Raw genomic sequence first — 27,118 nt, forward strand, 5'->3', positions numbered from 1 at the left:
CCAGCTCATACCCCAGACCCTGCCTGAGCGTGGCCCACCTTCTCCACTGATGCATTGGATTGCAGCAGAACCTTCTTCTGGAACTCCCCTCCTCTCCTTTGAGCATCTCTGAGAACTGACTGTCTGCCATAGGGTATTCTAAACGGCTTAGGGCTTTCAGCACTGACAGGTTTCTGGAAAGCAAAATGGGCCTCCCAGGTCATCATGGGGGCGGCGGGGGGAGACCAGAGGCAGATGCTGAAAGAACGAGCACCCCAGCCCCCCGTCAGTAAACACACCGACCTGTGAAAGGGACAGCCAGGTGTCTAATGGATCTTGCAATAAAGACACACCCATGCTGGGGAGTCTCCATTTTGAGTAACCAGGAGCTTCCTCTGTCGGGGCAGAGACTTCAGTCTGCCCTTGGGGAAACCCTCTCCTTGTCCTGGAAGAGATACCCTGGCCAAAGGGGAGGACTGGGGAGCGCATACTCATGGTTCTGGAAAGTGTGCGTGCGGTGGCGCAACCCTGACACTCCAGAGGTGGTCCGAGTGTCCCTGTAGGAACGCACAGTGCGTGCGTCTTACAGCAGAGCGGGATCTGGTCTGCACGTGGGATCTAGGTCTGCACTGCTTACGCCGGACAGGCATCGCGTGGAGCCTGTCTCGAAGGTGGAGCTTCTCTCTCAAGCCTCAGTTCCCAGGAACAGGAATCGGACTTCAATCGCTGAAGTATTCTGACCCCAGACCCACACGAGAGATACCGTATCCACCACTGAGAGTCGGAGGCCAAACCACCCTGCTCTATCTCCTTACTCCCCCAAAATGAGAGCATCAGTCAAGCCTGGGAGGGTGAATCCTGGAGCAGAGAGGAGGGCCCAGTCTCCTCTGCCTCTGCTGAGTCTGCCTCTGCTGAGGCTTCAGGCCTCTGGAGCTTGGTCTCCAGGGAGATGAGGCTTGGGCGGGGAGGCTGGCGGGCTCCAGTGGCTCATCTCTGCAGGTTACACATGCTGGAGGACTGAGAAAATAGCCCAGGATCGAGCCTGTGACTCTAGGTTCCCTGGGTTGTCTTCCCTCCAGGTCCTGCCCCCAAGCTTGTAGACGCTGGGGTCCGGTATTGGCCATGCTCTGGGAAGGGGCCGTGCCCAGGCTGGAGACAGCAGAGGGCGAGGGATGAAGTGAACCTAACCAGGGAGGTGGCCCGCCTGGCTGCAGTGCTCAGAAGGAGCCGAGGGACCTAAAGGGGCTCTGGAAAAAGTGCCTCCATGTAAGAAAACACACACACACAGCGAAGCCACCTGGTTCAGCTCCCGCTCCTACCTGCGGGGGCACGGGCCTCTCTGGCTCCCTGTCTCTGGGGCGTTTCATCACTGGGGGAGCTGACATCACGTTCCGCTGTAGGTGGGCGTTGGCCGCAGTCTTAGCCCTGGGGTCCGGGGGCTGTGTGGGGGCTTTGTGTGCCCACTTCTTGGGCTCCGCATAGGTCCTGCTGGACCTGAAACCCTCTGCCGGGGAGTCGTTCACTTCTTGGATCTGTGCCAGGGAGACAACCGCCCTCGGGGCGCTGCAGTGTCCCAGAGGGAAATGCAGGGCTTCCTGGGCCTAATGCTAACATCGCAGGGCCCTCCAGGCACCCAGGGCTTGCTCCCTAGAAACCGAGTACCCTTAGGGGCATCAAACCAGAGCTTATAACCCTGTCCCTGGGCCAACCGTGAACGCCCTGAGTACCCACAGGCAGGAGACTGCTCCCGTGAGGGACTCAGTCTCCCCATCTGTAAAATGGACAGTGGATTCCAAACATTTTGGAGGGTTTTTTTAATCTTAAGGGAAGCTCCAAAGTGTAAAATAGATAAAAAGCTGAACTGCTTTAGGAGCCACTGCAGTAGCCTCAGAGAATTTCTCCATGGCATGTTTGGAAAATTATTGGATGAGGTGACCCCAAAGTCCCCTTGTAGCTTTAATCTGCAAAGATAGGGTAATTCTGAGATGGTGTGGGTTTCCTAAGTCCCTACCATGAGCCCGGTGAGCCCAGAGTGGTAATGCGTAACAGTGATGGGTAAGATGTGAGCCGCCTTCAAGAAGAGAGTCATCTACTAGACAGAACAGGACCAGCAGTCCACAGGCTCTGCAGTCAGACTACCTGGGTCCAGACCTATCCCTTCTTGGCTGTGCAACCTCAGGCAAGATGCTTAACCTCTCTGTGCCTCACTTTCCTTGTCTGTCAAATGAGGATAATTATAGAAACTAGCACCCACTTACCCAGCTCCCAACCTCCTCTGAAAGAAGTCATCCCATCCCTTCTCTTTCCTGGGGGTCCTTCCTACCCCCCGGGCCCTACAGCTGACTCTGGCCCACCGCTGAGAGAGAGTGGGGGGTGCCCCCTGTTGACCATGCCTTCTGGGGCAGCAAAGGCAAGGGGCTCTTAGAGGCGTTGAAATTGAGGATGGGCTTGAACAGGTTGGCGTTCCAGAGGAGGACGTCCCCGTTGTAGGAGGAGGTCCCGAGGAACTGGTTCTGGTACTTGGCCATGCTCAGGACATCTTCCTTGTGGAAGTTCTGCCAGTGGTGGCACCGAAGCATCGGCTTGGTCTCGTGGAGCCTGTACACAGGGCCAGAGGCGGGAGGGCAGAGCGCTCGGCCTTAGTGCCGCACCGGGTCGGGGGATCACCGAGGCCTTTAGATTCCGGGAGGCGACTCAGAAGAGGACACTCAGGTGGAAGCTCTGCCCCGCTGACCTCATTCACTAAGCACCTACCATGTGTCTACTACAAAGGCCCTGTCCTAGGGGCTTGACATCAACTAATCTTACAGATTCGCCCCATTCAGACAGCTGAGTAAGGATTAAAGCAGGGAAGCCATGGCCCTGGAAAGGCCCTCTGAAGAGGAAGAGGACTTGCACATTCTGTTCCCTCTGCCTGGAATGTTTCTCCCACCCCAAGTCCCTTGCTGCTTCATTGAGAAGATCCCACTCCACCCACAACAGCTTCAGATGAGCGTTTCCTGACTGCCCCTGAGACTAAATCCTATTTCCCTTCCCTTCCCATAGAAACCTATACTTTTGGGGTGCCTGGGTGGCTCAGTTGGTTAAGCGTCCAACTTCAGCTCAGCTCACGATCTCGCGGTTTGTGAGTTCAAGCCCCACATCAGGCTCTGTGCTGTCAGCAAGGAGCCCGCTTCAGAACCTCTGTTCTCCTCTCTCTGCCCCTCCCCTACTCACTCTGCCTTTCTCTCTCTCAAAAATAAATATTAAAAAAAACCAAACCAGTACTTCTTCCTGCCCACAGCACTCAACAGACTTTACCATTATAAATGAAGTTATTTGGTTAGCATCTGCCTCCCTCTAGGAAGATGGGGACACATTCTTGCTTATACCCACCCCCAGCATGTAGCACAAAGCCTAGGACATGTTATACTCAAGAAACGGTGGACAAACGGATGGATGAGCAAATGAAGCAAGGGACATTACCCACCATGAATTTCTTGCTTGACTTCCAAAGCGAGTGAAGCTAGGAATAGGGGAACCCACCCAAAGCAGAGAGAACCGTCAGCCGCCCTTAGCTCCCCACACACACCCTTGCCACTCACGTGAAACAAGTGATTCTCTTATTCCATCCTGTCACGTAGAACACCTTGTTCATGTGGACAATCCCGCTAACCTGTTGACAATAAAAGAAAACAGAGCCCTAAGGTGCCTCAGAGAAAATGGCCCTGGGCCCCAAATGTCTTCTTAATCATACCGAGCAAGAAGTCAACCCTCTCCACGATGATAAGAGTTCTCTAGTGATACCACCGTACGTTTTTCAGAGCGCTCTCACATCACATGATTTCACTTGATAGACTCGGAGGAGGTAGACAGGGTAGGGATCCATGGCCATTCAACAGGGGGATAACTGGGAAGGTCAAATAACTGATAGAATCTGCACCAGTACTCAGATCCCTGGCTACTTGGCCAAATGCTCCTTCTGAGTTGGTTCAAGGACTTTCGTAAGAGTTAGTAGTGGGCTCAAGTCCCAAAGTGAGACTGCTGGCTTTGCTCCATGCCACACCCACAGACTATCTTTATAACCCCGTCCCTTTGACCCAGCATTTCCCAGACAGGAGTGAGCATGGGGCTCACCAGGCCCCACTGTTGGAAATGCCATCCAAAGCTCTCATACCTGGGGTGAGGAGTGCCAACAAATTAAAAGAACAAGGGTAGCCAGCCCTCGAAGAATCCTTATTAAGGACAGGCACTGTTCCCTACCTTCACCTTACAGGCAAGAACACAAAGGCTCAGGAAGGCAAGAAGCCAGGCAGTCTATACGCACAGCCTTAAAAAGAGGCATAAAAAGATAGTGCGCCCCCAGGGTCATGAGAGGTGAGCTTTGCTTCTCACAAGGCACCCCCCGGGCACCGCTGACACACCAGACCGACCTCCAGCTGGTCCGGGTTGGGGAAGGTCAGCAGGCATTCGCCAATGGCATAGTTCCACATCTTTATGGTGCCGTCGCACAAACCCGTAAGCAGGCGCCGCTCTGATTCATCCAGGCACATGGTGGTCAGCTCCACGTGCTGGTCCCCAGTCACACAGAACTCCATCATCCTCCTGCCCGTCGTGATCTCCCACACTGTCACCAAGCTGCTCAGGCAGCCGCTCACCACCTGTGGGGGAGCACACGGCTGGGGCTCCTGGAGAACAGAGTGTCCCCACTCTCAAGGGTGGCCTCCCCCTGTCATGGCTGGGGCCAGCCCAGCCCCCCACATCCCCGCTTTGCACTGAGAAGACAGGCATTCAAAGCGTTCCTGCTGCTGGATAAGCCCCTCTTGAAAACAGGCCTTCCTCTGCTCTGGAGCACAGGCCAGTGCAAACTGGCACAACTCTTTTAGAAGGAACCACATTGGTGAAATCCCCTTTAACTCAGAATCTATCCAGAGAAAATAATCTCTAAGTAAGAAAAGATGTTTACTGAAGCATCATTAATGGTGGGGGGAGAAAACAACAGGAAACACACTAATTGCTCCCTAAGAAAGAAAATGCTGAGAACAAAGGATAGTCACTCCACTTCAATGCAACAGTAGCAGGTGAGCCTGTTTCAGACCAATCCTCCTGCTGAGAACAATCTAGAAAAACTGGGGATTTTTTTTTTTTTAACTGTTTGAAGGCATCGAAGGGCCCTAAGCTGTGTGGGATGGTGGTGCCGGGAACCAGCCTGAGAGAGAAGTGCAGAGAGGTGAACGATGGCCTCGTGCAGCCAAAGGCTATCTCTGCAGCAGATACAGCCTGTCCTGCTCAGAGCCCAGGCCAGAAAAGGGGTCCCAGTGGAAGTGGGAAGAGGGCCTGGGAGCCCTTTCTGTCCCCACCCCTCAAAAACCATATGCCCAGTTGTTCTGCTCCACCCAGAGATCTCTACTCGGGATGAGGGTGCTAGACTTCCCTGGACTTCCCTTCCCTGGACTGGGCTTTCTTGGATAATGACACCCAGGAACAGCACCCCCCTGGGGAACCTCGCAGAGCGGCCCACACCTAGTGTTCCACCTCATACTCCGCGTACAGAGGCGGCGCGTCCAGAGCTGACCTGCAGCAGTGGCCAGGGGCTCGCAGGCTGGGGGGAATGAGGTGATCCACTGACCAAGTGGTAGAGCCCCTGCCCCCCTCAGGCCGCCGACCCCTCTTCGGGGTTGCTTCTTACCCCCAAGCAGCTGTCCCACGCCACCATCAATGCTATGAATTCCACCCCACCCTACCGCTGTGCTGACCGCTCTCCGGGCATGGCGGGAGGTCTGGGTCCTGCCCCGCATCACCCGGCACTCCTGCCAGCCCAAGAGATGGCCGGCCGCAGCCTGCTCACCTGCTTAAAAATCTTACTGTAGAGGATGGCGCACAGGGGTGTGCTGTAAGTCGAGGTCTTCTCCCCTGCTTTCCCAGGCCCCTTGGTCTCCAAGTACCCTTTTAGGATCCCAATCTGCAGGTGAGGAGAGGGGCAGGCAACTGGGCACTGGGTTCTGCCCTCAGTGACTGGCCCCAGGGGAACACTTCCAATAAATTGCAACATTAAGACATCCTGACTGTGCGCAGGCCTGAGCCCAGCAAGGCCTCCTGTTCCTCAGCATGCCTGCCGATACCTCTCACCCCTACTCTGTGGGAGTCCCAACGTCCCTCATAACTTGTAGGAAGCAAAAAGCATCAATCTGGTGTCTCCTCCTCCGGGGAGCCTTCCCTGACTATGCCCTGCCTCAGGCTAGGCTAAGGACCCTTTCCCTATGCTCCAAGAAGTACCGGGCATAAATCTCCATCACCACACAGAGCATTTTCTGCGGACATTCTCTGCTCTTCTACGGCCTAGGTTCCTTGAGGGATGGGCGGTGTCTGATTAACGTAGTCTCTGCCCCTGGCTTCCCTCCCCGTGCAGCACTCACTGAGTAGGTCGTGCAGACGAGGCTGTCTTCATTCTCGTGGAAGTAGGCGCTGGTGATGGGGCAGTTGCCCAGGGCAAAGAGCTTCCCACAAAAGGACTGAAGGCATATGTAGTCTTGCATGTCCCACACGCGGATATTCTGGGGGGTGGGAAGCAGGCAGAGGCCGAGAGTGGGCCCTGGGGGACACGGCCGGCCCCTGAGGCCTGGGATGTGAGCAGGGCCAGCCGCACGCAGTGTAAGCACTTCCCGTACGCGCCCGCTGCACAGATCCCGACCGCGTAACAGAGTTGCCGTTCTTATGCTCAGATGAGAAAGTTGGGGCAACCCCCCCCCGCCCCGAGGCTTCTTCCCCCCATGGCCTCCCCTCAACGGCTGAGGATGAAGACCAAGAGAGACAGCACGTGCCCCTGCAGACCCTCACAGTCTCCACTCCAGCCGACCTCGGCTAACGCCAGGCAGGACACACAGTGGCTACCAACGTAGTTGCCGAAAAAGCCCACCTGTCTCCAGGGCAGCCCGTCGAGTTCATCGCAAGTGGAAGAGCTGTCCCTAGAGAGGCCCCACGAAGTCCCTCCGGGACACACATTGCTTGGAGACACCAGCAGTAAGTAGGGAAGGGCAGGGACTGGGACCGACCGGACTCCAGTCCATATCCTGGCTCTGCCCATCACTACTGTGAGGACTGGGGCCCGCCCGCCCCTGCCGCCTGCCCCTGCAGCCTTGGATCCTTCAGCATAGGCCATGACACCCGGTTCTGGGGGCTGCCGGGAAGATGCCAGACAACAGCCAGTGTGGGCCGTGTTAGGGAGGGTGGCCTGGCTGACCCAAGGGTCCCGCCAATTCTCAGTCTCCTGAGTCCCAGAAGACACAAACTTGTGCCCGGATGGAGGGCACCTGGAGCCGTTGGCCTTAATCCCCACACTGACCAGAACACCCGGCAGCCCAGCAGATGGGGGGTACTCTGAACCAATCGATGCGGGGCAGCAAAGGGACAGGCCCTGAGCGAGGGAGCCCCAGGCACTGGAGAAGTTCCAGTCAGGCCCTGAGAGCCAGGGAAGCCAAGAAGGGGTCACTAGGAGAGCTGAGGTGTGAGTCTGGGTCCGGGGGCAGAGGGAGGGCGAGGGAATGGCTCCCACGTATCACACACCTACTATGCGCCAGACATGACACCGTGGCTTTACCACCAGCTCTTCTCCTCTCACTCCCAACAACCCATCCTGTGGATGAGGGGACGGAGGCTCAGAAAAGGGAAGGGCCTGGCCCAGGACCACAGAGTAAGAAGCCAGGCTGGGCCACACGGGAACCCAGCTCTGGTGGACCGCTCAGAGCGGGCGCAGGCCTCTGGCGGGGGCTCTCGAGACCCATGGCCCCTTCTTGGTGATTCCACCTGGGGCCTCTCCCTCTACGCCCTAGCCTAGGTGTGCAGCCACAGGCAGGGAGGTCACACCATTCCCCTGGGCCCCAGCTAACCGAGCTAGATCAGCATCCCTGGGCCAGCGTCCTTGCCGGGGAACAGGGACCAGTGGGTGTAAGAGCCATGCTCCACGAGGACAGCACCTTGTCCTTGGAGATGCTGAAGAGGATGCTGCTGTTCTTGCTGTTCATGAGGATGTGCGTCACAGAGGTCTGATGCCCCTTCATCAGCCACATGGGCCTTTTTGAGAAGAAGGGGTTCCACAGGCGGATGAGGGGGTCATAGCCGCCAGTCACTGGGGTCAAAAAATGGGTGTTAACCACTGGGGTCCTACGCTGAGAACTTCTCCTGGGACCATGCCTTGGACCCCAGGCAGGTGCAGCAGATGGGGGGGAGAGGGGGTGGTCGTGACAGTCCGCCCCCCTGCTGCCCCATCGTGCCAAGCAGAGACTGAGTCACCACCCCACCCCAGGTGCCCACAAGTGGGGACCAGAGCAGCAGGAGAGGAACCCGGGCCCTGCAAGCCCTCCTCCTCAGCTCTGATAGTCCCACGCCCCCAGCAGCCTCACTCCAGTTCCTCCAGGCCAGCGGCTTCATGTGCCGTGAAGATTACTTACCCACCAAGTTCTTGTCTGGGCAGTAATCAAAGCAAAGAATCCCTTTTCTTAAGTTCAGCACTGAAAACCTACAACAGCAAAGGGGGAAGGCTGCAGGCTGGGAGCCAGGGCCCCGGGGAGTCTCTGAGGCTGGGGTGGAGGGGAGCTGGAGGCAGGGCCGCAGGGAGGCCAGGGAGAGTCATCACCTCTTCCACGAAGGGCAGGAGCAGCCTCAGAGACCCTGTCCAGGGCTCACCCTGCAGCCAAGTCGGGGCTGAGCACTGTAGCCAGAGCGGCTGCCGCGGGTCTCGTGGAGGAGGCGCCCACCCCTCACCTGTAGGGGAAGCGACCCCAGGGCACGAGCAACAACTCAGTGCTGGGACACATCTGCCTCGTTCCAAGGGCAAACCTAACATGATCCTCGCTCCAACCGTACTGAGACGGGTGTTCCCCCAACCCATGATAAAATTTTTTAAAAAGAAGGGGATTCCATGGGGCACCTGGGGAGGGCTCAGTTGGTTAAGCATCCGACTCTTGATTTCGGCTCAGGTCACGATCTCACGGTTCACGAGTTCGAGCCCCGCGTCGGGCTCTGTGCTGACCGTGTGGAGCCTGGAGCCTGCTTCGGATTCTGTGTCTCATTCTCTCTCTGCCCCTCACCCACCCATAGTCTCTCTCTCTCTCTCTCTCTCTCAAAAATAAATAAACACTAAAAAGAAAGAAAGAAAGAAAGAAAGAAAGAAAGAAAGAAAGAAAGAAAGAAAGAAAAGAAAAGAAAAGAAAAGAAAAGAAAAAGAAGGAGGAGAAGAAGGAAGAGGAGGAGGAGGAGGAGGAGGAGGAGATTCCAAGGGCCGAGGGAAGGGAAGAAAGCTACTGAGAGCTGTGCCCCTACCTGCTCTGTGCTGGTTCCTGTTTCGTGTATCACCCGCACCCCTCACATAATCCTAGAAAGCGTCGTCAGCCCTGTACCGTGTCATGAGGACACAGAAAGCAGAAAGTAAGGAGTTTGCCTAAGGCCACAAGGCTGGCAAGGTGGGGGCATCAGGATTCAGACCCAGGGTGAGTGTGGCAGGAAAGGAAGAGGGCAGCAGGGCTGGATGGGGCTCGGGAGGGCCAGGGTGAGGCAGGCAAGAGTTTCAGGAAGACCAGGCCCCAGAGTACTTTGCATCTGCTATTCCCTCTTGCCCATCCATCCCACTCTGCCAGCTCCTTCTACTCAAACTCTCCCTTCTAATGAACTCAACTCAGAGGCCCCCATCGAACGGTACACCAGCCCCGTAACACAGCACGCCCTCCTTGAACCTGCCCCTCAACTGGTTCCTTTGCCACTCCCCAGGGCTCTAACCCGGTTGCCTGGGGGTCATCCTGCAGGCTCCCTCTCCAGCATTCCCATCACCCAGCTGGGCCCTAAACCCTCCTGGCCCACATCCCACCATCGCCCCGGCCTTTGCTTAGTTCAGGCCTCCTTCATTTCTGTGCAGCCTCCCAGCGCGTCTCTTGACCTCTAGTCCTGCTCCCCCTCCAAACCTGCTCTCCTTTCTACTGCCAGAAGGATTCCTCGAAAAATTGAAACTCCAAGAGGAACATAACAAATAAACGTATTTCATTTGTTGTCAAACCAGATACATCTCCCTGTGTGCATATACACACAGAGAAACCTTCTGGAAGAACGGTCACTAGAAATTATTTCAGGCTGACTCACTCACTGGTGCAACAAAGATTTGCTGGCTCCTGTGCCCTTCCAGGACTACCGGGGACATAGATGTGATGCCCCTGCCTTCATGGAGCTTTCCTTCCAGAGAGAAACAGCAGGAGCAAATAAATGAACAGAGACAGGGAGATGGACATTCACAAATCATGGTAAGTCCTGCAGGGAAATAAACAGGTGGCTTTGATAGGTGAGGCGAAGGAGACCAGTCTGCAGATGGCTGCTGGGCAGAGAAGGGACTGGAAGCTCAGAGGGGATGCAGGGAAGACGCTGTGGGCCGGTCTACACGCTCGGCTACCCGCTCCCTCGGGCTCCACCAGGGCTCTTCCACTCAGATTCACTGCTGGCTGCAAGCACCTCAAGAACTCAGCTCAGGCTGGCTGCCAGGGAGCCAACCTCTCAGGCCCACACTGCCTCGGAAGCTGAGGCTTTTTCTGTTTTTTTCGAATTAGAAAACAGTTAATTTTTTTTAATATGAAATTTACTGTCAAATTCGTTTCCATACAACACCCAGTGCTCATCCCAACAGGTGCCCTCCTCAATGCCCACCCCGCACCCTCCCCACCCTCCCACCCCCCCATCAACCCTCAGTTTTTAAGAGTCTCTTATGGTTTGCCTCCCTCCCTCTCTTTTTTTTTCTTCCCCTCCACCATGGCCTTCTGTTAAGTTTCTCAGGATCCACATAAGAGTGAAACCATATGGTACCTGTCTTTCTCTGTGTGACTTATTTCACTTAGCATAACCCTCTCCAGTTCCATCCATGTTGCTACAAAAGGCCATATTTCATTCTTTCTCATTGCCACGTAGTACTCCATTGTGTATATAAGCCACAATTTCTTTATCCATTCATCAGTTGATGGACATTTAGGCTCTTCCCATAATTTGGCTATCGTTGAGAGTGCTGCTATAAACATTGGGGTACAAGTGCCCCTATGCATCAACACTCCTGTATCCCTTGGGTAAATTCCTAGCAGTGCTATTGCTGGGTCATAGGGTAGATCTATTTTTAATTTTTTGAGGAACCTCTACACTGTTTTCCAGAGCGGCTGCACCAGTTTGCATTCTCACCAACAGTGCAAGAGGGTTCCCGCTTCTCCACATCCTTTCCAGCATCTATAGTCTCCTGATTTGTTCATTTTGGCCACTCTGACTGGTGTGAGGTGATATCTGAGTGTGGTTTTGATTTGTATTTCTCTGATGAGGAGCAACGTTGAGCATCTTTTCATGTGCCTGTTGGCCATCGGGATGTCTTCTTTAGAGAAGTATCTATTCATGTCTTCTGCCCATTTCTTCACCGGATTATTTGTTTTTTGGGTGTGGAGTTTGGTGACTTCTTTATAGATTTTGGATACTAGCCCTTTGTCTGATATGTCATTTGCAAATATCTTTTCCCAGTCCATCGGTTGCCTTTTAGTTTTGTTGATTGTTTCCTTTGCAGTGCAGAAGCTTTTTATCTCCATGAGGTCCCAATAGTTCATTTTTGCTTTTAATTTCCTTGCCTTTGGGGATGCGTCAAGTAAGAAATTGCTGCAGCTGAGGTCAGAGAGATTTTTTCCTGCTTTCTCCTCTAGGGTTTTGATGGTTTCCTGTCTCACATTCAGGTCCTTTATCCATTTTTGTGAATGGTATAAGAAAGTGGTCTAGTTTCATTCTTCTGCATGTTGCTGTCCAGTTCTCCCAGCACCATTTGTTAAAGAGACTGGTTTTTTTCCATTGGACATTCTTTCCTGCTTTGTCAAAGATTAGTTGGTCATATGTTTGTGGGTCCAATTCTGGAGTCTCTCTTCTATTCCACTGGTCTGTGTGTCTGTTTTTGTGCCAGTACCATGCTGTCTTGATGATTACAGATTTGTAGTAGAAGCTAAAGTCTGGGATCGTGATGCCTCCCGCTTTGGTCTTCTTCTTCAATATTACTTTGGCTATTTGGGGTCTTTTGTGGTTCCATACATATTTTAGGATTGCTTGTTCTAGCTTCGAGAAGAAAGCTGGTGCAATTTTGATTGGGATTGCATTGAATGTGTAGATTGCTTTGGGCAGTATTGACTTAGAGGCAGAGTTTGGGGTGACAGTGCCAGACCCCACCTGCGGAGGCCACGCCCCAAGAGGTCCTCGCCTGGAACTCAAGACCAGCAAGCAGTCAATGGTGCCACCTGCTGGCTGATATGTGTACTGCATGCAGACAACCAGAAGCACAGAGGCAGGTTTGTGTAAAAATACATTCTCCAACCTGCCCCCAAATACATCTCAGATCTCTCTGTCTCCTCTCCATCGCCCGATTCCAGGCCATCACCATATGTAGCTGAATTATTACAATGGCGTCGCCACTGGAGTCCCCATCTCCACGCCTGCTCACTTCACTTGCAACAGAGTGGCCCAAAGGATGCCGGTCTGCATCAGACCTCACCGTTCCTGTGCTTAAGACCTAGAAACTTGTTTATATCTCTTTCCAAATAATTGTAAAAAGACACGTTTGAGACAAACGGGAGAAGATTAACTTGGACTAGGTACCAGTGATATTAAAGCATTATACTATTTTCTCTACTTTGGTGTGTGTTTGGAATTTTTAGCAATGAAATGTTTCAAAAAACAAAAACAACACACAACAAAAAACAAGGGCGGGGCGCCTGGGTGGCTCAGTCAGTTAAGTGTCTGACTCTTGGTTTCGGTTCAGGTCATGATCTCACGGTTGGTGAGTTCCAGCCCCACATCGGGCTCCGTGCGGACAGTGTGGAGCCTGCTTGAGATTCTCTCTCTCCCTCTCTTTCTGCCCCTCCCCCATTCACTCTCTCTCTCAAAAATAAATAAACTTAAAAACAACAACAACAAAAAAAAAACACAAGGGTATACCAGGCAGAGAGAAGCAATTCAAAGGCGCCGGGGGCAGGGAACGGCTGAACCACAAGGGGTCCCCGTGTAGCTGGAGTGGGAAGGTAGAAGGGGTGAGATTAGGGAGGCAGCAGGGACAGACCACGGAGGCCTTCGTGGCCAGGAGGAGGTAATCCTGTGATATCCACCTGCCATTTAGACCCAATAAAATAAGAAGCTGAATGAAACACATATCACAGGCATGAGGTAATACTTCCATCAAAGCAAAGATGAGCCGGGGCGCCTGGGTGGCGCAGTCGGTTAAGCGTCCGACTTCAGCCAGGTCACGATCTCGCGGTCCGTGAGTTCGAGCCCCGCGTCGGGCTCTGGGCTGATGGCTCGGAGCCTGGAGCCTGTTTCCGATTCTGTGTCTCCCTCTCTCTCTGCCCCTCCCCCGTTCATGCTCTGTCTCTCTCTGTCCCAAAAATAAATAAACGTTGAAAGCAAAGATGAGCCTCTGCTGGAAAACAGCTCCAAGTGGAACCCCACCACACTGCCCCACTCCAAGCACGGAAGCCAAGACCGAAACTTCCCCACCACACCAGCCTTCTCCGAGGCCCCCTCCCCCAAGCAGCTGTTAGCTCCAGGGCTCGGGTGGGGATGTGCACAGAGTACTCTGGTTAACGGGACACTGGACACACAGTGAGGCCTGGAACACGTCCCCCGCTCAGACGTCTGCTCCAAGACAAATCACTTCCTCCCCCTGAGTCTCAAGTTTCCAATCTATAGAATGAGGAGTTCAGATTAAATTAGCCCTACCATCCCAGGATTGAATTTCCCTCTGGCAAACAACCAGGACAGGAAGGGACAGAGATGGGGCCTAAATGGCCCTCCCCCTTCCTGCTGTGCCTCACCCAGCTGCTCCCCCCAACACAGGCCTTGAATCTCCTGCTACTCCCCCCAGGGAGACGGGGCTGCCCTTCATGGTTCCACCTGCCCAGGAGCAAAATGTCACAGACCTGAAGGGTCCAAGGAGTAAAGACGTACAGCAGGAGGAAAACAGCAGAGGCAAGAGGGGGGAAAAAACCCTCAGGGAAAAAAAAAAAAAACACCTACTGTGAAATGCACATTGAGAAGTACACACGAAAATGATAGAGGTGAGACATCTGAGAGCAGAGTGAGACAGCGAGGACTGAGCAAGGGTAGGATTGCAGCTTTATTTATAATGTTTTTACTTTTTTACAGGGACACGTAGGTACATAGACTTGTGTGACTAATCACTATTGTGAAAGAAGAAAGGAAGGAAGGAAGGAAGGAAGGAAGGAAGGAAGGAAAAAGAAAGAAAGAAAGAGAAAGAAAGAAAGAAAGAAAGAAAGAGAAAGAAAGAAAGAAAGAAAGAGAAAGAAAGAAAGAAAGAAAAAGAAAGAAAGAAAGAAAGAAAGAAAGAAAGAAAGAAAGAAAGAAAGAAAGAAAAAGAAAGAAAGAAAAGGAAGGGAGGGGATAGAGGAGGGAAGGAATAGAGGGAGGGAGGGACAGAGGAAAGGAAAATGAAGGAAAAAAGAAAAGAAAGAAAAGACAAAAGAAAAGAAAAGAATTGACTCTGGGGTAGAGGAACTTAGAACAAAGGAACCAGATTAGAACCATCTCCAAAGGGTAAAGTGCTGCCAATCAGTGACCATGTATCACCAACAGCAGTCATTCCACTAAGCCGCGAGACTTAGACTAAGACTAAGGGAAAGGAGTGGGGCCATCACCGCCTTCTACAGACGGGGGCACCGAGTGAGGAGCACGAGGGAAAGCAACTCACAGTCACTCCTTCATTGAGAAAATATTTTCCTGCCACCTGCTCACACTATGTGCCAGCTTCTGCGCTGAGTGTTGTGTATAAACTGGTGGGTAAAAGAAACCTATTACGTTTTTGCTGCTGACAGTGAAACCAGACTCCATAAAAGTTCTTGTAGCGGGAAAAACAATTGTAACTGTGCGCTAATTGTGGTGATCGTTTCCCGATATATACCAACACCAAATCATTCTGTGGTACACCCGAAACTAACATAATGTCATATGGCAGTTACATCTTAATTTAAAAAATAATACACGGTAGAGCCCAACTACTAACCGCCATACCCCACTGTTGGCCCACAGGACACGCGCTGCTTCCTCAGACCCAGCAAGATCCGCGGGATGCCACCATCCTGGGGGCGGGCCCACTCTCAGCAGGGATGGCCACATGTGGCTGAGGCGAAGCTAGACCCTCGAGGCACCATCACACCACCCCCTCCCAGCCCCACCGCCCCAGCCTGGAGAGAGATGCTCCTTACTTAGGACTCTCTAGACCTTTGGACGGCAATAAGGTCAGCACCAGAGAGGACTTCTCAATGGCTGAGCAGGAGGCCACCATGTTCAGCTGGGGGATGAACTTGACCTGCTGGCACCAGTTGGGATGAAGAGCCTAGAAGGAGAGTGGCAGTGGTAGGGGCTGGAAGGGCCAGGAAGTCACCACGTCTAATACCCTCTAGTGATCACAGCTCTGACACAGCAACATGGCCCCAGGATCCCAGCCTAGTCCTGTGGCATCACTTGGTCAGTGAGACAGGTGAAAAGCACCCAAATTTATAAGTTAGAGGACAGGCAAGGTCAGGCCCATGTGACATCACTGTCACCGCATCCCATGCAGGAGAGAGAACGGATTGGAGTCAGCCAAGCCCTCAGTCCCTCTTATCCACAGGGAGCCTTGGATGCTTCCCCGTGGGAATGTTATCTGGTGCAAGTTAGGCAACGAAAGGCTGAGACCCACAATCCAGGGGGCAGCCTTGATGGCACAGGCTCAGAATTCTCTAGCTTTGGCTCTGCGGGTCAGCCCTGTGCTTGGCCTCCACATTGGGGACCTCCCTCTTCGGGACAACATGGAGGGGGCTGTGGGCACTGGGCTAGGTTTCGCATATGCTGCCTCACTGAGCATCTGTCATGGCGAAGGTGCCAAATCCAGGGCACTAGACAGAATGTGGGACACTCAGCAACTGGGACAGAAAACCAAGCCCAAGATGAGATTCCCACAGAAGACAGAAAAGACAGTATTTGTGGGTGACTCTCCCTGATAGGGTCCCAGGGCCTGAGGGATCCAACCTGCCAGAAAAGAAGCATTTAGGAGCCTGGGACCACACAACTCAGTCTGCCCCTAGTGTCAGATTCATTCATTCATTCGTTTGTTTATCTGTTCAACAAATGTACTGGGAGCCCACTAAGGCCCAGCCCTTTTAAGCACTGGAGACAGGACAACAGGCCAAGTGCCTGTCCTTAGGAGCTGTCAATCCCGAGAGGGTAACAGGATGAGAAACGAATGGGTGGACAATACAAAGTTGGAAGGTGGTAAGCTGTGATACCGTGATTTGTAATAAATATGTATTTGGGGGCGTCTGGGTGGCTCAGTCGGTTAAGCATCCGACTACAGTCATGATCTCACTGTTCGTGAGTTTGAGCCCCGCATTGGGTGAGCTCAAGCCCTGCTCTGGCTCCACACACTCTCTCTCTCTCCCTCTGCACCTCATGGGATTCTTTCTCCCTCTCTCTGTCCCTCAATTGCACGCTCTCTCTCAAAAATAAATAAATTAAAAAAAAATTTTTTTTAACGTTTATTTATTTTCGAGACAGAGACAGAGCATGAACGGGGGAGGGTCAGAGAGAGGGAGACACAGAATCTGAAACAGGCTCCAGGCTCTGAGCTGTCAGCACAGAGCCCAATGCGGGGCTCGAACTCACGGGCCGTGAGATCATGACCTGAGCTGAAGTCGGCCGCTCAACCGACTGAGCCACCCAGGCACCCCTAAATTTTTAAAAAAAGAAGTATATATTTGGTCTTCATGCCCATTTCTGGCACAGAACTCCTAAATCCCTCGGAACTTCCTAAGTGGTAAGAAAGTGTTCCTACTCATAACAAACCTGTGTCAACCACACTTGAGTTTACATTAATGAGATGACTTTTGGAAAGCCCTTGAGGATGGGGACTGGTTGCCAGGGAAACCAAGCAGGAGATGGGAGGGTTGGAACTTTCAGCCCCACCCCCCTGGCCCCTGGGGAGAGGAGAGGAGCTGGAGGATGAATTGGTCGTCAGTGCTTAAAAAAAAACAGTGGCAATGATGTGATCAATCATACCTATGTGATTAAACTCCAAAAAAACCCCAAAAGGACAGGGCTCAGAGAGCTTCTGGGCTGGTGAACATGTGGAGGTGTGGGGTGAGGCGTGTGCCCAGAGATGGCAGAGAAGCCCCAGGCCCCGTTCCCCACACCTTGCCCTCCGTATCTCTTCAATCTCGCTATTCCTAAATTGTATCCTTTTCTAGTAAAGCGGTGCTCTAGTAAGTAAAATGTCTCTCCAAGTCCCGTGAGCCACTCTAGCCATTTAATCAAACCCAGAGAGTGAAGGGAAGCTCTGATTTATAACCAGCGGGTCAGAAACACAGGTGACAACCTGAGCTTGTAAGTGGCCTCTGAAGTAGGGGACGGTCTCGTGGGACTGACCCTTAACCTGTAGGGTCTGACGCCATCTCCAGGTAGAGAACTGTAGGCCACCCAGCTGAGGTCTGAGAATTGCATGGTGGTTTGGGAAAAACACATTGCAGTTGGTGTCAGAATCGTATCAATGCTGCAGCGGGAAGGGCCAAGGGCAGAGGCAGGCAGCAGGGCTGTTCTGGGCTGGCTGGTTAGGGCACTGAAGGGAGAAGAGAAAGGAGCAAACAGGGACCTAAGGGAGAACCCAGCAGCCTGAGGGATATAGAGCGTGGCAAGGCCCTGAGGCGGGAAAAGGCTTGGCGTGTTCAGAGAACAGCAGGATTGCCTGTGTCTCTGCAGCTGAGTAAATGGGAAAAAGAAAGGTAGAAAGCAAGATGGGGGGCAGGCAGGGGCCAGGTCACCTTGTGTCCTGATGGTCATGGTAAGCACTTGAGATTCTGTTTGAACGTGATGAGAAGCGATGGGGATTATTTTTTTAATGTTTTTTTTAAAACTTTTTAAATGTTTTCTTATTTATTTTTGAGAGAGAGAGAGAAAGGGACAGAGCACGAGCAGGGGAGGGGGCAGGGAGAGAGGGAGACACAGAATCTGAAGCAGGCTCCAGTCTCTGAGCTGTCAGCACAGAGCCTGACGTGGGGCTCGAACTCAGGAACGGTGAGATCATGACCTGAGCTGAAGTCGGACGCTTAACCTAGGCGCCTACTGGGGGATTTTGAGCAAAGGAGTGACATGGCTGGTTCTAGCTCATAATTCCTCTGGCTGCTGAATGGAGTAAAGCACTGCATGGAGAAAGGAAGGTGGAAACAGCTAGAAGCCACTGCAGCCATCCAGGAGAGAGGCGGTATCTGCCAGGACCAGACTTGAGCACTGGAGGTGGTGAGAGAGACGAGCCACCCCCGGGGACACCTACGTTCTCTGCACAGAGAGCTGCAGGACCCGACAGCTGCCTTCGTCCTCCCAGTGACCAAGCCTCAAGGCTTAAGACTGAACCCAGCGGGCGAATCCACTTTTGAGTGGCTCGTGGGTACAGATAATCACCATGGTAACGGGCCGAGGAAAGCGATGACTTACTTTCAGCCAGTAACTTCTATACAAAGGGGACTTTTCATTTAGGAGCTTCCGTGCGGAAACGTTGGTCCAGTGATCTGGTAGGAGAGAAAACCGAGGTCCACATCACCAGCTCCCCACCTTGCCAGACCAGCAAAAACCCCAGAGGACACCTCGAGTTGGTTTGCCACTCCTGTATGTCTCAAAACTTTTCCATCCAAATGCTCATTCCAGCCTTACCGTGTCCTGGTGAGTTCAGTGGGATGAACTTGACACTGAACACAGACACAGCAGGTAACACTGTTGCCCAGAGCCCTATGCCAGGGCTCACAGAGCTGGCCCCACATCTCAGGCCTTCTCCCTCTCCCCACATGCTGCAATCTAAATGAGGTGATTCTCTCTCTCTTTTTTTTTTTTTAGTTTTTATATATTCATTTATGTTTTAAAGTTTATTTTGAGAGAGAGAGAGAATGCGCAAGTGAGGGAGGGGCAGAGAGAGACGGAAGGGGAGAATCCCAAGCAGGCTCTATGCTATCAGCATGGAGCCTGATGCGGGCCCAATCTCATGAACTGAACTGTGAGATCATGACCTGAGCCGAAATCAAGAGTCGGATGTTCAACCGACTGAGCCGCAGCAGGCGGCCCCCAAGGTGATTCTCATTTAGGGAGCTCCAAGTCTGCTGGAGTGGAGAACAAATTGAGACCCTAGGCTCTATTCATTCTGAAAGGGATCATTTGGAAGTCTACCATCATGCTTCGAACTACATGCCCTGCCTTGTCTTGCAAACACAAGTTCCAAGGGGGGCACGCAGCAAGTGTGCCTGGAGCAATCACACTGAGCACAGCCTGGCCCTCATGGCGGCGTTCAGGGTCTCCTGGCCCCCGCAACCTCCCACGGCCAGCCGGTGGCCTGGGAGCCTCCAAGGAAAGGCCCCGGGTGCAGGCAGATGGGGCCAGCAGTGATGGGACAGACAAGCACGGGTCTCCCTGTAGAGCAGGCCTTAAGGAGGTGGGTCCCAAAGACTGGGACAATCCGGGCTCAAGTCTGAGAGAAACTCCCAGGTAAAAGGCAGAAAAGAGAAGGGGACCTGGCGGCTTATGCCAAGCATTTTATGCTGCAAAGTCACCAGCCCCATCTTGCAAGGGCAGGAGGAAGCTTGAAAAGGAAGTCCCAAGGGGTGGAGTGTTGCAGAAGTGGGGCAGGCACGGGAAGGCGGAAGCTTAGCCAGGGGCCTCACTTCTAGTGTCTGCCTCGACCACGAGGCTGGGAGAGCCCCGGGAGGTCAGGGGAGGGAGTCCCCCTGTCCTTACTGTGCACCTCACCCCGTATGCCCTCCTCCCACCTTACAGAAAAGCCATGAATTGAGTATGCTCTCCCTGTTTTAAAGGGAACTGAGGTGCAGAGAGGTCAAGCAACTGGTTCCAGCTCACACAGAGCTGGTCTGTCCAACTCCTCCCAAGTCAACACACGGGTGAGCCCACCTTCACGTTCCTCCCCAGCCTTCAGGCAGCATGTAGCATGGAAGGACTCCTATCCTACACTCCGGCTTCATCCGTACCTGCTCCGATCTCCCATCTAGCACAGCTCAACGACTACCACAACTTCCCACGCCATTTCCCAGGGTGCCACAGCGTGACCGTGGCCGGACAGGGCAGGCACCAGGAGCAGAAGCTGATGAGGCAAGGATATAGGAGGGTGCCAGCCCACTGCTGTATCCAGGGCGGGATCTATCTTCCATCCGGCCAGTGGGGGGAGTGGGTCACCAAGGCCGGGGAGCTCTTGCAGGGTGTCCGGCTCAGAAACTCTGACTGGAAGCCCTAGGGACTGCTCTGGTGTCCTGGATGGAAGGGGAGTCAGTGTCCCCATGGGTTGGGGCCCCTGGTGGCCCAGGGCCTCCTCTAGATGGATATGAAGCAGCCTGGAGGCCTGACACCACGCACCGAGGGCTCGATCCTGGACAGGGTCCAGTTCAGGCGCGTCCCTGATAGTCCCAGGCCCCAGAGCCTTGGGCCCTAGTGCCCCTGGCAGAACAACAGCCCTGAACAGCGTCCTTAAGTGAGTTTAGGGAATAGCCCAGCAAGGGGTTAAGGTGCAGACTCGGGCAGACTGCCTGCTTCGGGACACTTACCCTGTGGGGCCTACACAAGTCCTTCACCCCCTGAACCTCCATTCCTCCTCTCTTCATGGGCTGTAACAGCAGCAGCTCCCTGCTGGCCATGGGCAGGGGGAGGGCCATAGGAGGCAACGTGCCCAAACCACTCAGCACGCAAATGCACAGTAAGTGTCACTGTGCTTATTCAGGTTCATGGCCATGCTGAGCCAGGCTTTCCCCCAGGCCCCACTGAGCCCACCCCCAGGGCAGCCCTCCTGCCCCACCCCCACCCCCCCACCAAAAGCGGCTCCCAGCTGAGAGCAGAACCCTCCTCACGACCTTGGAGAAGGTTACTGCTGGCATCCCAAGACCCGGAAGGGGTGAGTGACTTCCACAGGGTCACACAGCTGGCACAGGTTGGTCCTTGCTGGGATGAGGGGGGTCCGGAAGCCTCTCCCCTCCACCTTCACCTGTGCAACCTCCCACCTTCAGAGAGATTGCCCCGCTTCTCAGCCCCCTCTGGCTGTTGCGGTCACCTCCTCACCCCACGTCCCACGGGCCACTCGGAGCTGAGCCTATGGGTGTACTCCTCAGCTGAGCTGAAGTAGCCAGAGGCTCCTGAGCTGGGAGGAAGGGTCATCTCCCCACCCACACATTCCCCAGCATCTTAGCTACCCCATTTGGAGGTCCTGGGGAGGATTCGGGGGTTGAACAGCCCATGGGTCACATTGCTGGAGGTGAAGACGATGACATTGCCTTTGGTGTCCCCATAGCAGAACACACCTCTGTGACAGTCAGACCTGAGGAAGGTGGAGACAGAAGAGGCGGGGCTGGGCGCAGGGCCGCAAGCCTCCACCTTCCCGGCCCCCATCAGCCTCCCTGCACCTGGGAGCGAGGGGCAGTTCCCACACGACTTGCCAGCTTTGCCCTCGATGGCTGACAAACACGGGCCCGGCCGCCCAGACCCAGATCACCGGTGAACTGGGGCCAAAAGAAATCAGTAATTTTTTTTGAACGCTAAAACAAACAAATTCCTGGTCCTCCAGCTGCTTGTTACCAGCTCACCCTCCTGCGGATGGACCACGGCATTCCCAGAGCCCTCAGTCACGGCGGGACAAGCCCCTGCCGGGGTTCAATGGCTGACTTGGTCAGGCAGTGGGAGGAAGAGGGGCAGACGACTAAGTAACCCCCAAGGTGGGGCAGCTTGGTGAGGAGGACACAGGCACACAGGGTGGGAATCATTCCGGGGCTGTTTCCAGAGAGGCTTTCTGGGAGTCCCAACCGCACCGAGTGATGCGGCTCCTGCCAAGACTGCACCTGTCTCCCCTCAAGACTCACCAGTAGTCTATGGTCAGGACACAACTGTCCAGATCAGTGAAGGTGAAGGCCCGGGCACAGTTGTGGTTGCTGATATCAAAGAACTCTGGGGGAGAGACGGAGAGGGGGGGCATGCATGGAGCCCAGGCCCACATCCCAGGCCTTGGGGGCCTCTGGGGACAACACGCAGCCTCTGCTTACCAGCCACAGCACCCCCAGAGGGCTCTAACCCACGCCCACAGTTGGCCCGGTGACGGGTCCCCAAGCGCAGACGCACGCCTTCCAACGGCTGACGGCAGGCCTGGGGCACCGTCAGGGACTCACCTATCTTCTGGTCGGTAGATGCAATCGCTATCAGGTTCATGTTGTGGAGACAGACCATGTCGATGACCCACATCTGCTGGTGGTGGGGCTGCTGGATCTGGTTAAGCTGGCCAGGGGAAGAGCAGAAGCGACCGAGCTGGGGAGGCTTGCCTGGCAGAGCGCACCAAGGCGCAGGGTCCCATGAACCCTCTCCCGCCACCTGAGGCCCTGGAGGAGGCAGCAGAGCTGGTTTGGAGCCCAGCACTCCTACCAGCTACTGATAAGGCCTTGGACAAGTTCCCTAGCCCGAGCCTCAGTTTCCACATCTGCGAAACGGGCTTAAAGAACACCCATTCTCACAACCCCTTTCTAGAGCCACTTGGCAAGCTTCCTCAGAGTTTTAACTGTGCATGACTCGTGATCCCGGGATCTATTTCCAGGACACATCTGCAGATGTGTTCACACGTACTCACAGAGAGGTGTGTGTGAGGGCAGGCCCCGCCACACCGCTGTGATAGCAACAGGCCACAGACCACTTGGAAAGGAGAGCGGATACAAATCCACACCACAGGACACCACCCAGACATTACAAAGAAGGGGACTGTGCACACGCCATACAGAAGAGTGTCCAGGATCCATTATCAAATGAAAAGGCAAGGTGGAAAGCAGCACTATCATGTGTTACCATGCGTATATTTAAAAAGAAAGGGGCGCGGAGGGTGCATGTACAGGCTAACCGTGAAGAGTGCCCCAAAACTGGTCACAGCGGTTGCCTCCAGGAGAGAATTCGGGTGTGGGAGAGGGAGAATGACTTTCCACTGACTGCCCCTCTGCAGGTCTGGCTCTGTCCCCCACCCCAGTTTTTTTTATTAAAAAAAATTTTTTTTAATGTTTTTATTTATTTTTGCGACAGAGAGAGACAGAGCATGAGCAGGGGAGGGGCAGAGAGAGAGGGAGACACAGAATCAGAAGCAGGCTCCAGGCTCTGAGCTGTCAGCACAGAGCCTGATGCGGGGCTCGAACCCACAGACTGTGAGATCATGACCTGAGCTGAAGTCGGATGCTTAACCGACTGAGCCACCCAGGCGCCCCATCCCACACCAGTTTTATTGAGATATAACGAACATGTGACATTGTATTAGTCGTTGTTTGTTTGTTCTGTCTGCACTTTGTTTACCATCTGCAGATGTCCCCCGGCTCAAGTGGCTTATTGACAAGAAATCACCCAGCCGGGCTGCGAGGTGCCAGCCTCATGTAACACTCATGCAGACGGAATTCGAGCGGGCCCTCGAGGTACGGGACACCACACACAAAGTCATGTCCGCAGAAAGGGGCTTTGGTGTCCAGAGAAAAGAGGAGGCCGGCCTGACAGGCTCAGGGTCAGGATGACAGATGAGTTAGGGGTGGTCAGCTAAGGCATTTGTAGTTTACTCCCTGTAAGAAGGCCACAAACTCTGGACTGGAGAAAGCAGACAGCAGTACAGACTGAAACAGAAGGGAGGGTGGAGAATTAAGGCAGCTCCTCTAGGTGGCTGTGCAGAAGGGATGGCGAAGGCAGGGGCAAGAAGTGGACTGTTCCATCACAACTCAGAGACACCAAGAACAGAGAGGTCCCTGCTGGCGGCTGGGCAGTGAGGACAGGGGGCCAGGCCCCCTAGGGCCTCTAACCCACACACAACAGATGGTACGCCCATCACCTCCACGTTCCTTCGAGAAACCCCGAGCCCTAGGGAGTTCCAGTGACTTGCCCAAGGTCGAACAGCTGGGAAGTAAAGCCCAGCCCCCCCTCCCACCCCAAACTCCAGGGCTTTCCATCTGCATGACCATGGATGGCATGCAGTGGGTTTCACGGATGGTGCTTAGTGGATCACTCTTGCCAACATCTACTTTCCCGAGCAGCCCCTCAAAGAGGAATGCTGGGCCTTCCGGGGAGCCTCCCTCTGCCCTCCTCATCCCTCCCAGACTTGGCCTCTGAAGGATGCTGAGGTGACCGAGTAGCAGCCACAACCAGGAGCTCAGGCTATAATGTGCCCTCTCACACACAACAAAATAAACACACAGAGAAAAAGGGTGGAAGGTGCCAGAAACCCCAGCCTCAGGAACTCGGGTGTGAGTCACCCCTGGTCCTGAGCTACCAAGTACTCAAGAGTCACTTGACCTCCACAGACCTCAGCTGCTTCCAGAACCCTCCAGCCCCAAGGGATGACCCCTGAGGCACCTGTGAAACACTGCTCTTTCACGGACTTAGGAAAGCCTTCATGCTGCCGGCAACGTTCTCAGTAAGCCTTTCTTCTCTGGAGAGCTGCGCCTTCCTCATTTTCTGGAGGATTCTGGACTGGCCTGGCAACACTACGTACACAGCCAGCTTTCCTGAGTGTTTTCTCACTCGCTGCACTCAACCAGGAGCTGACAGCACAGACAATGATGAGGTCAGCTTGTATTTGTCGGCACTTGCTGTGTGCCTTGCCCTACTCTGAGGACCGTATGCGTATTAAGTCATTAAATCCTCCCAGCAGCCTGAGGGGGTAACTGTGACCCCACTTGACAGATGAGGAAACTGAGGCACAGGGAGCTATCTACGAAGTGTCCACGGTCACAGAGCTGGAAGGTGGTACAGTCAGGTTCTAAGTTGGACTCCAGAGCCCACACAACCACTGCGATTTCCTGCCTGGTCCAGGTAAAGGATTTGAGTCAGTAACACTTGGTGACAGAGGGGACATGACAGGGAAAGGAAAGGTAGCGGACTGCTAACACGGGAACCTTGGTAGATAGCAACACCATTCACTGAGATGAGTCACAGGAGAAGTAAGCCTGGTGGCCAGGGAGAGCTACAGTGACATTCTATTTGGACAGACTGGGTGTGAGGTGTCTGTCTGTTGGACATCCAAGTCGAATGGACGTCCAGATGCAGTCCTGCTTACAGAAGAGAAATGCGAGGGTCGCAGTCCCACGTGAAGCAGAGCCTGGTCCCAGGAGCAGTGACTCCACATGCAGGCTGCTTAGATTGTGAACCCCAAAATGAGCCCACTCTGGGCCCAGGTCACCTTCATTATTGGGGTACAAAGGCAAAGTCTCTCCGACCACCCTGTGTGTGCTCCACGTGTGGGTCCCCCTCACCCTAAAGGAGTTAATCAGCGAGAAGGTCTCAGACCAGATGTGCAAGATCCCGTCCTTGGTGACAGTCAGGAGATGCCCAATCTTCTTGAACTGCTGGATTAAAATCTGCACCTTCACAATCTCACATCCATGGTTCCTGTGGAAGGTGACAGGACAGAGAAGGACCCAAACAAAAACAGAATGAAAAGCACAGAGGGGGAAGGGCAAAGCAAGACACACACACACACACACACACACACACACACACACACACCACCACCACCAAGAAACTCAAGCTGGCTCCTCCAGAGGTGGGGCTCTGCTGGGCCGCCTTCTACCATTATCAGCCATGGCCGAAAGAAAATGACCCAAGTAGGCCGCTGGTATGAGATAGGGCTCCACAGGCAGTGGGCTCTCCTTTCAAACAACCAGCTGGCTTCCTCGTGATGGGATGGGGTCAGAGAAGGCAGAGAACAGAGGTCTTTTGCAAACCTTCCTTTATAAGAAAAAGAGTCTACGGGTGGTGAGTGGAGGGGGGATTGTGACTGAAACCTTCAAAATAACAGTTTTCGGCATCTCAGGGTAGAGAAGGGAATATAAGCCAAGCATGAGATAGAAGTGGATGAGGGGACAACGTATCCAATAGAGCCCCACATACCCAACTCCTCATCTCCAAGGCCATGTGCTGAGCACAGCAAACAGCTCCTGAGGCAGGCCAGGACTCACAGGAAGCCACCGTGAAGCCTTCCCAGCAAGCTACAGTCATGCCTTCCAGTGCCTTCTGTCCTGCCCCAAGTTGGCTAAACTGGTTGTCTGGCTACTAAAGGGCACCGCCATCTTGACTTCTGGACATGGCTCAGCACACGCTCCTGGTGCTCCCATGCCTCCAGGCCCCGGCAGGGCAGGAAATGTCACCTCACCTCACAGGGACCCAGGGATAAGCATTTTCCTGGAGTTATGTCCTGGCTATGGGCGGAGCTTCAACTAGAACGTAGGCACCTCGATCCCTACTCCGGCCAGAGCCCTTTCCAAAGGTTGCTGTGGACACCGTGTGACCTGTGGCTGAAGGCGAACCCACACTGAAATTCTACCTCAAAACATTCTCAGCAGAAGAGCGGGCAATGGTGTGTCTGGATATGGCTCTTTTCTCTCCCACCCGCAGCCCCCAGCTCTGCCCAGTCTGCCCTCCATCACTCCCAGTGCCACCTCTGGCATCAGGCCCACGAGACTCTGAGGGGTAGATGCAACAGGTGAGAGCCATGAGAAGGGAGGGGAGCCCTCGGGAGGCGTTATCCCACGAGGCCAGCACCCAGGAGACGGGCGTTTGGTGAGCTTGGTCCAGGCTGAGGAAAGGGGAGCCAACTTTTAGGTGACTTTTTCATGAAAATAACTAAACAGGATTTGGCTATTTTCTCTGTCAAGCTGGAAATACTCTCTGGGAACAAATAAATAGGGGAAAATAGGGACAGGCTTCTTGACGTTTTTGGTTCTGGCCCTTTAAGCACCTTGGGAATCTAAATGCCCCGAGGAAACAAAGATCCGTGAAGGTTTGGCTGTCTCTAGCAAAGTTTTAGGTCAAAACATATGGTTATAAAATCCCTCATTATTCATATTTGCTGATTATTCCTCAATTAAATTTTGACCAAAATTTTTTTAGTTGCCCGTTCGTGGTTTTCATTACCATCCTTCTGAATCTCCAGGTGCTCCAGGGCAGAGACTGCCTCTGGTTCATGGTCTTCCCCACAGCCTGCTCCGGGGGCAGTCCCCTGAGGACCACAGCCCCTCCTAAGCAGGCCACAAATGCACATCACCAAGCGTTGGACCACAGGACCCAGATCCCTGGCCCTGGCCACCGA

At 53.9% G+C, this 27,118-nt stretch overlaps 1 protein-coding gene across 1 annotated transcript in view; it reads right to left on the minus strand.

Annotated features, from left to right (window-relative positions):
- EFCAB8 (EF-hand calcium binding domain 8) overlaps positions 1–27,118 on the minus strand; it is a 65,286-nt gene that overhangs the window by 25,166 nt on the left and 13,002 nt on the right. The window contains exons 5-19 of the mRNA XM_043602587.1: positions 25,284–25,419; positions 22,188–22,293; positions 21,885–21,969; positions 21,222–21,346; positions 18,478–18,551; positions 15,219–15,349; positions 8,406–8,473; positions 7,932–8,083; positions 6,375–6,512; positions 5,807–5,920; positions 4,392–4,619; positions 3,564–3,634; positions 2,373–2,577; positions 1,299–1,511; positions 39–173 (exon numbers count right to left, since the gene is read on the minus strand). Of these exons, the coding sequence (XP_043458522.1) occupies positions 39–173; positions 1,299–1,511; positions 2,373–2,577; positions 3,564–3,634; positions 4,392–4,619; positions 5,807–5,920; positions 6,375–6,512; positions 7,932–8,083; positions 8,406–8,473; positions 15,219–15,349; positions 18,478–18,551; positions 21,222–21,346; positions 21,885–21,969; positions 22,188–22,293; positions 25,284–25,419 (1,981 nt within the window). The remainder of the gene's footprint in view (positions 1–38; positions 174–1,298; positions 1,512–2,372; positions 2,578–3,563; positions 3,635–4,391; positions 4,620–5,806; positions 5,921–6,374; positions 6,513–7,931; positions 8,084–8,405; positions 8,474–15,218; positions 15,350–18,477; positions 18,552–21,221; positions 21,347–21,884; positions 21,970–22,187; positions 22,294–25,283; positions 25,420–27,118) is intronic.

This window comes from Prionailurus bengalensis, chromosome A3, assembly GCF_016509475.1.
Source record: "Prionailurus bengalensis isolate Pbe53 chromosome A3, Fcat_Pben_1.1_paternal_pri, whole genome shotgun sequence".
Taxonomy (NCBI): Eukaryota; Metazoa; Chordata; class Mammalia; order Carnivora; family Felidae; genus Prionailurus; species Prionailurus bengalensis.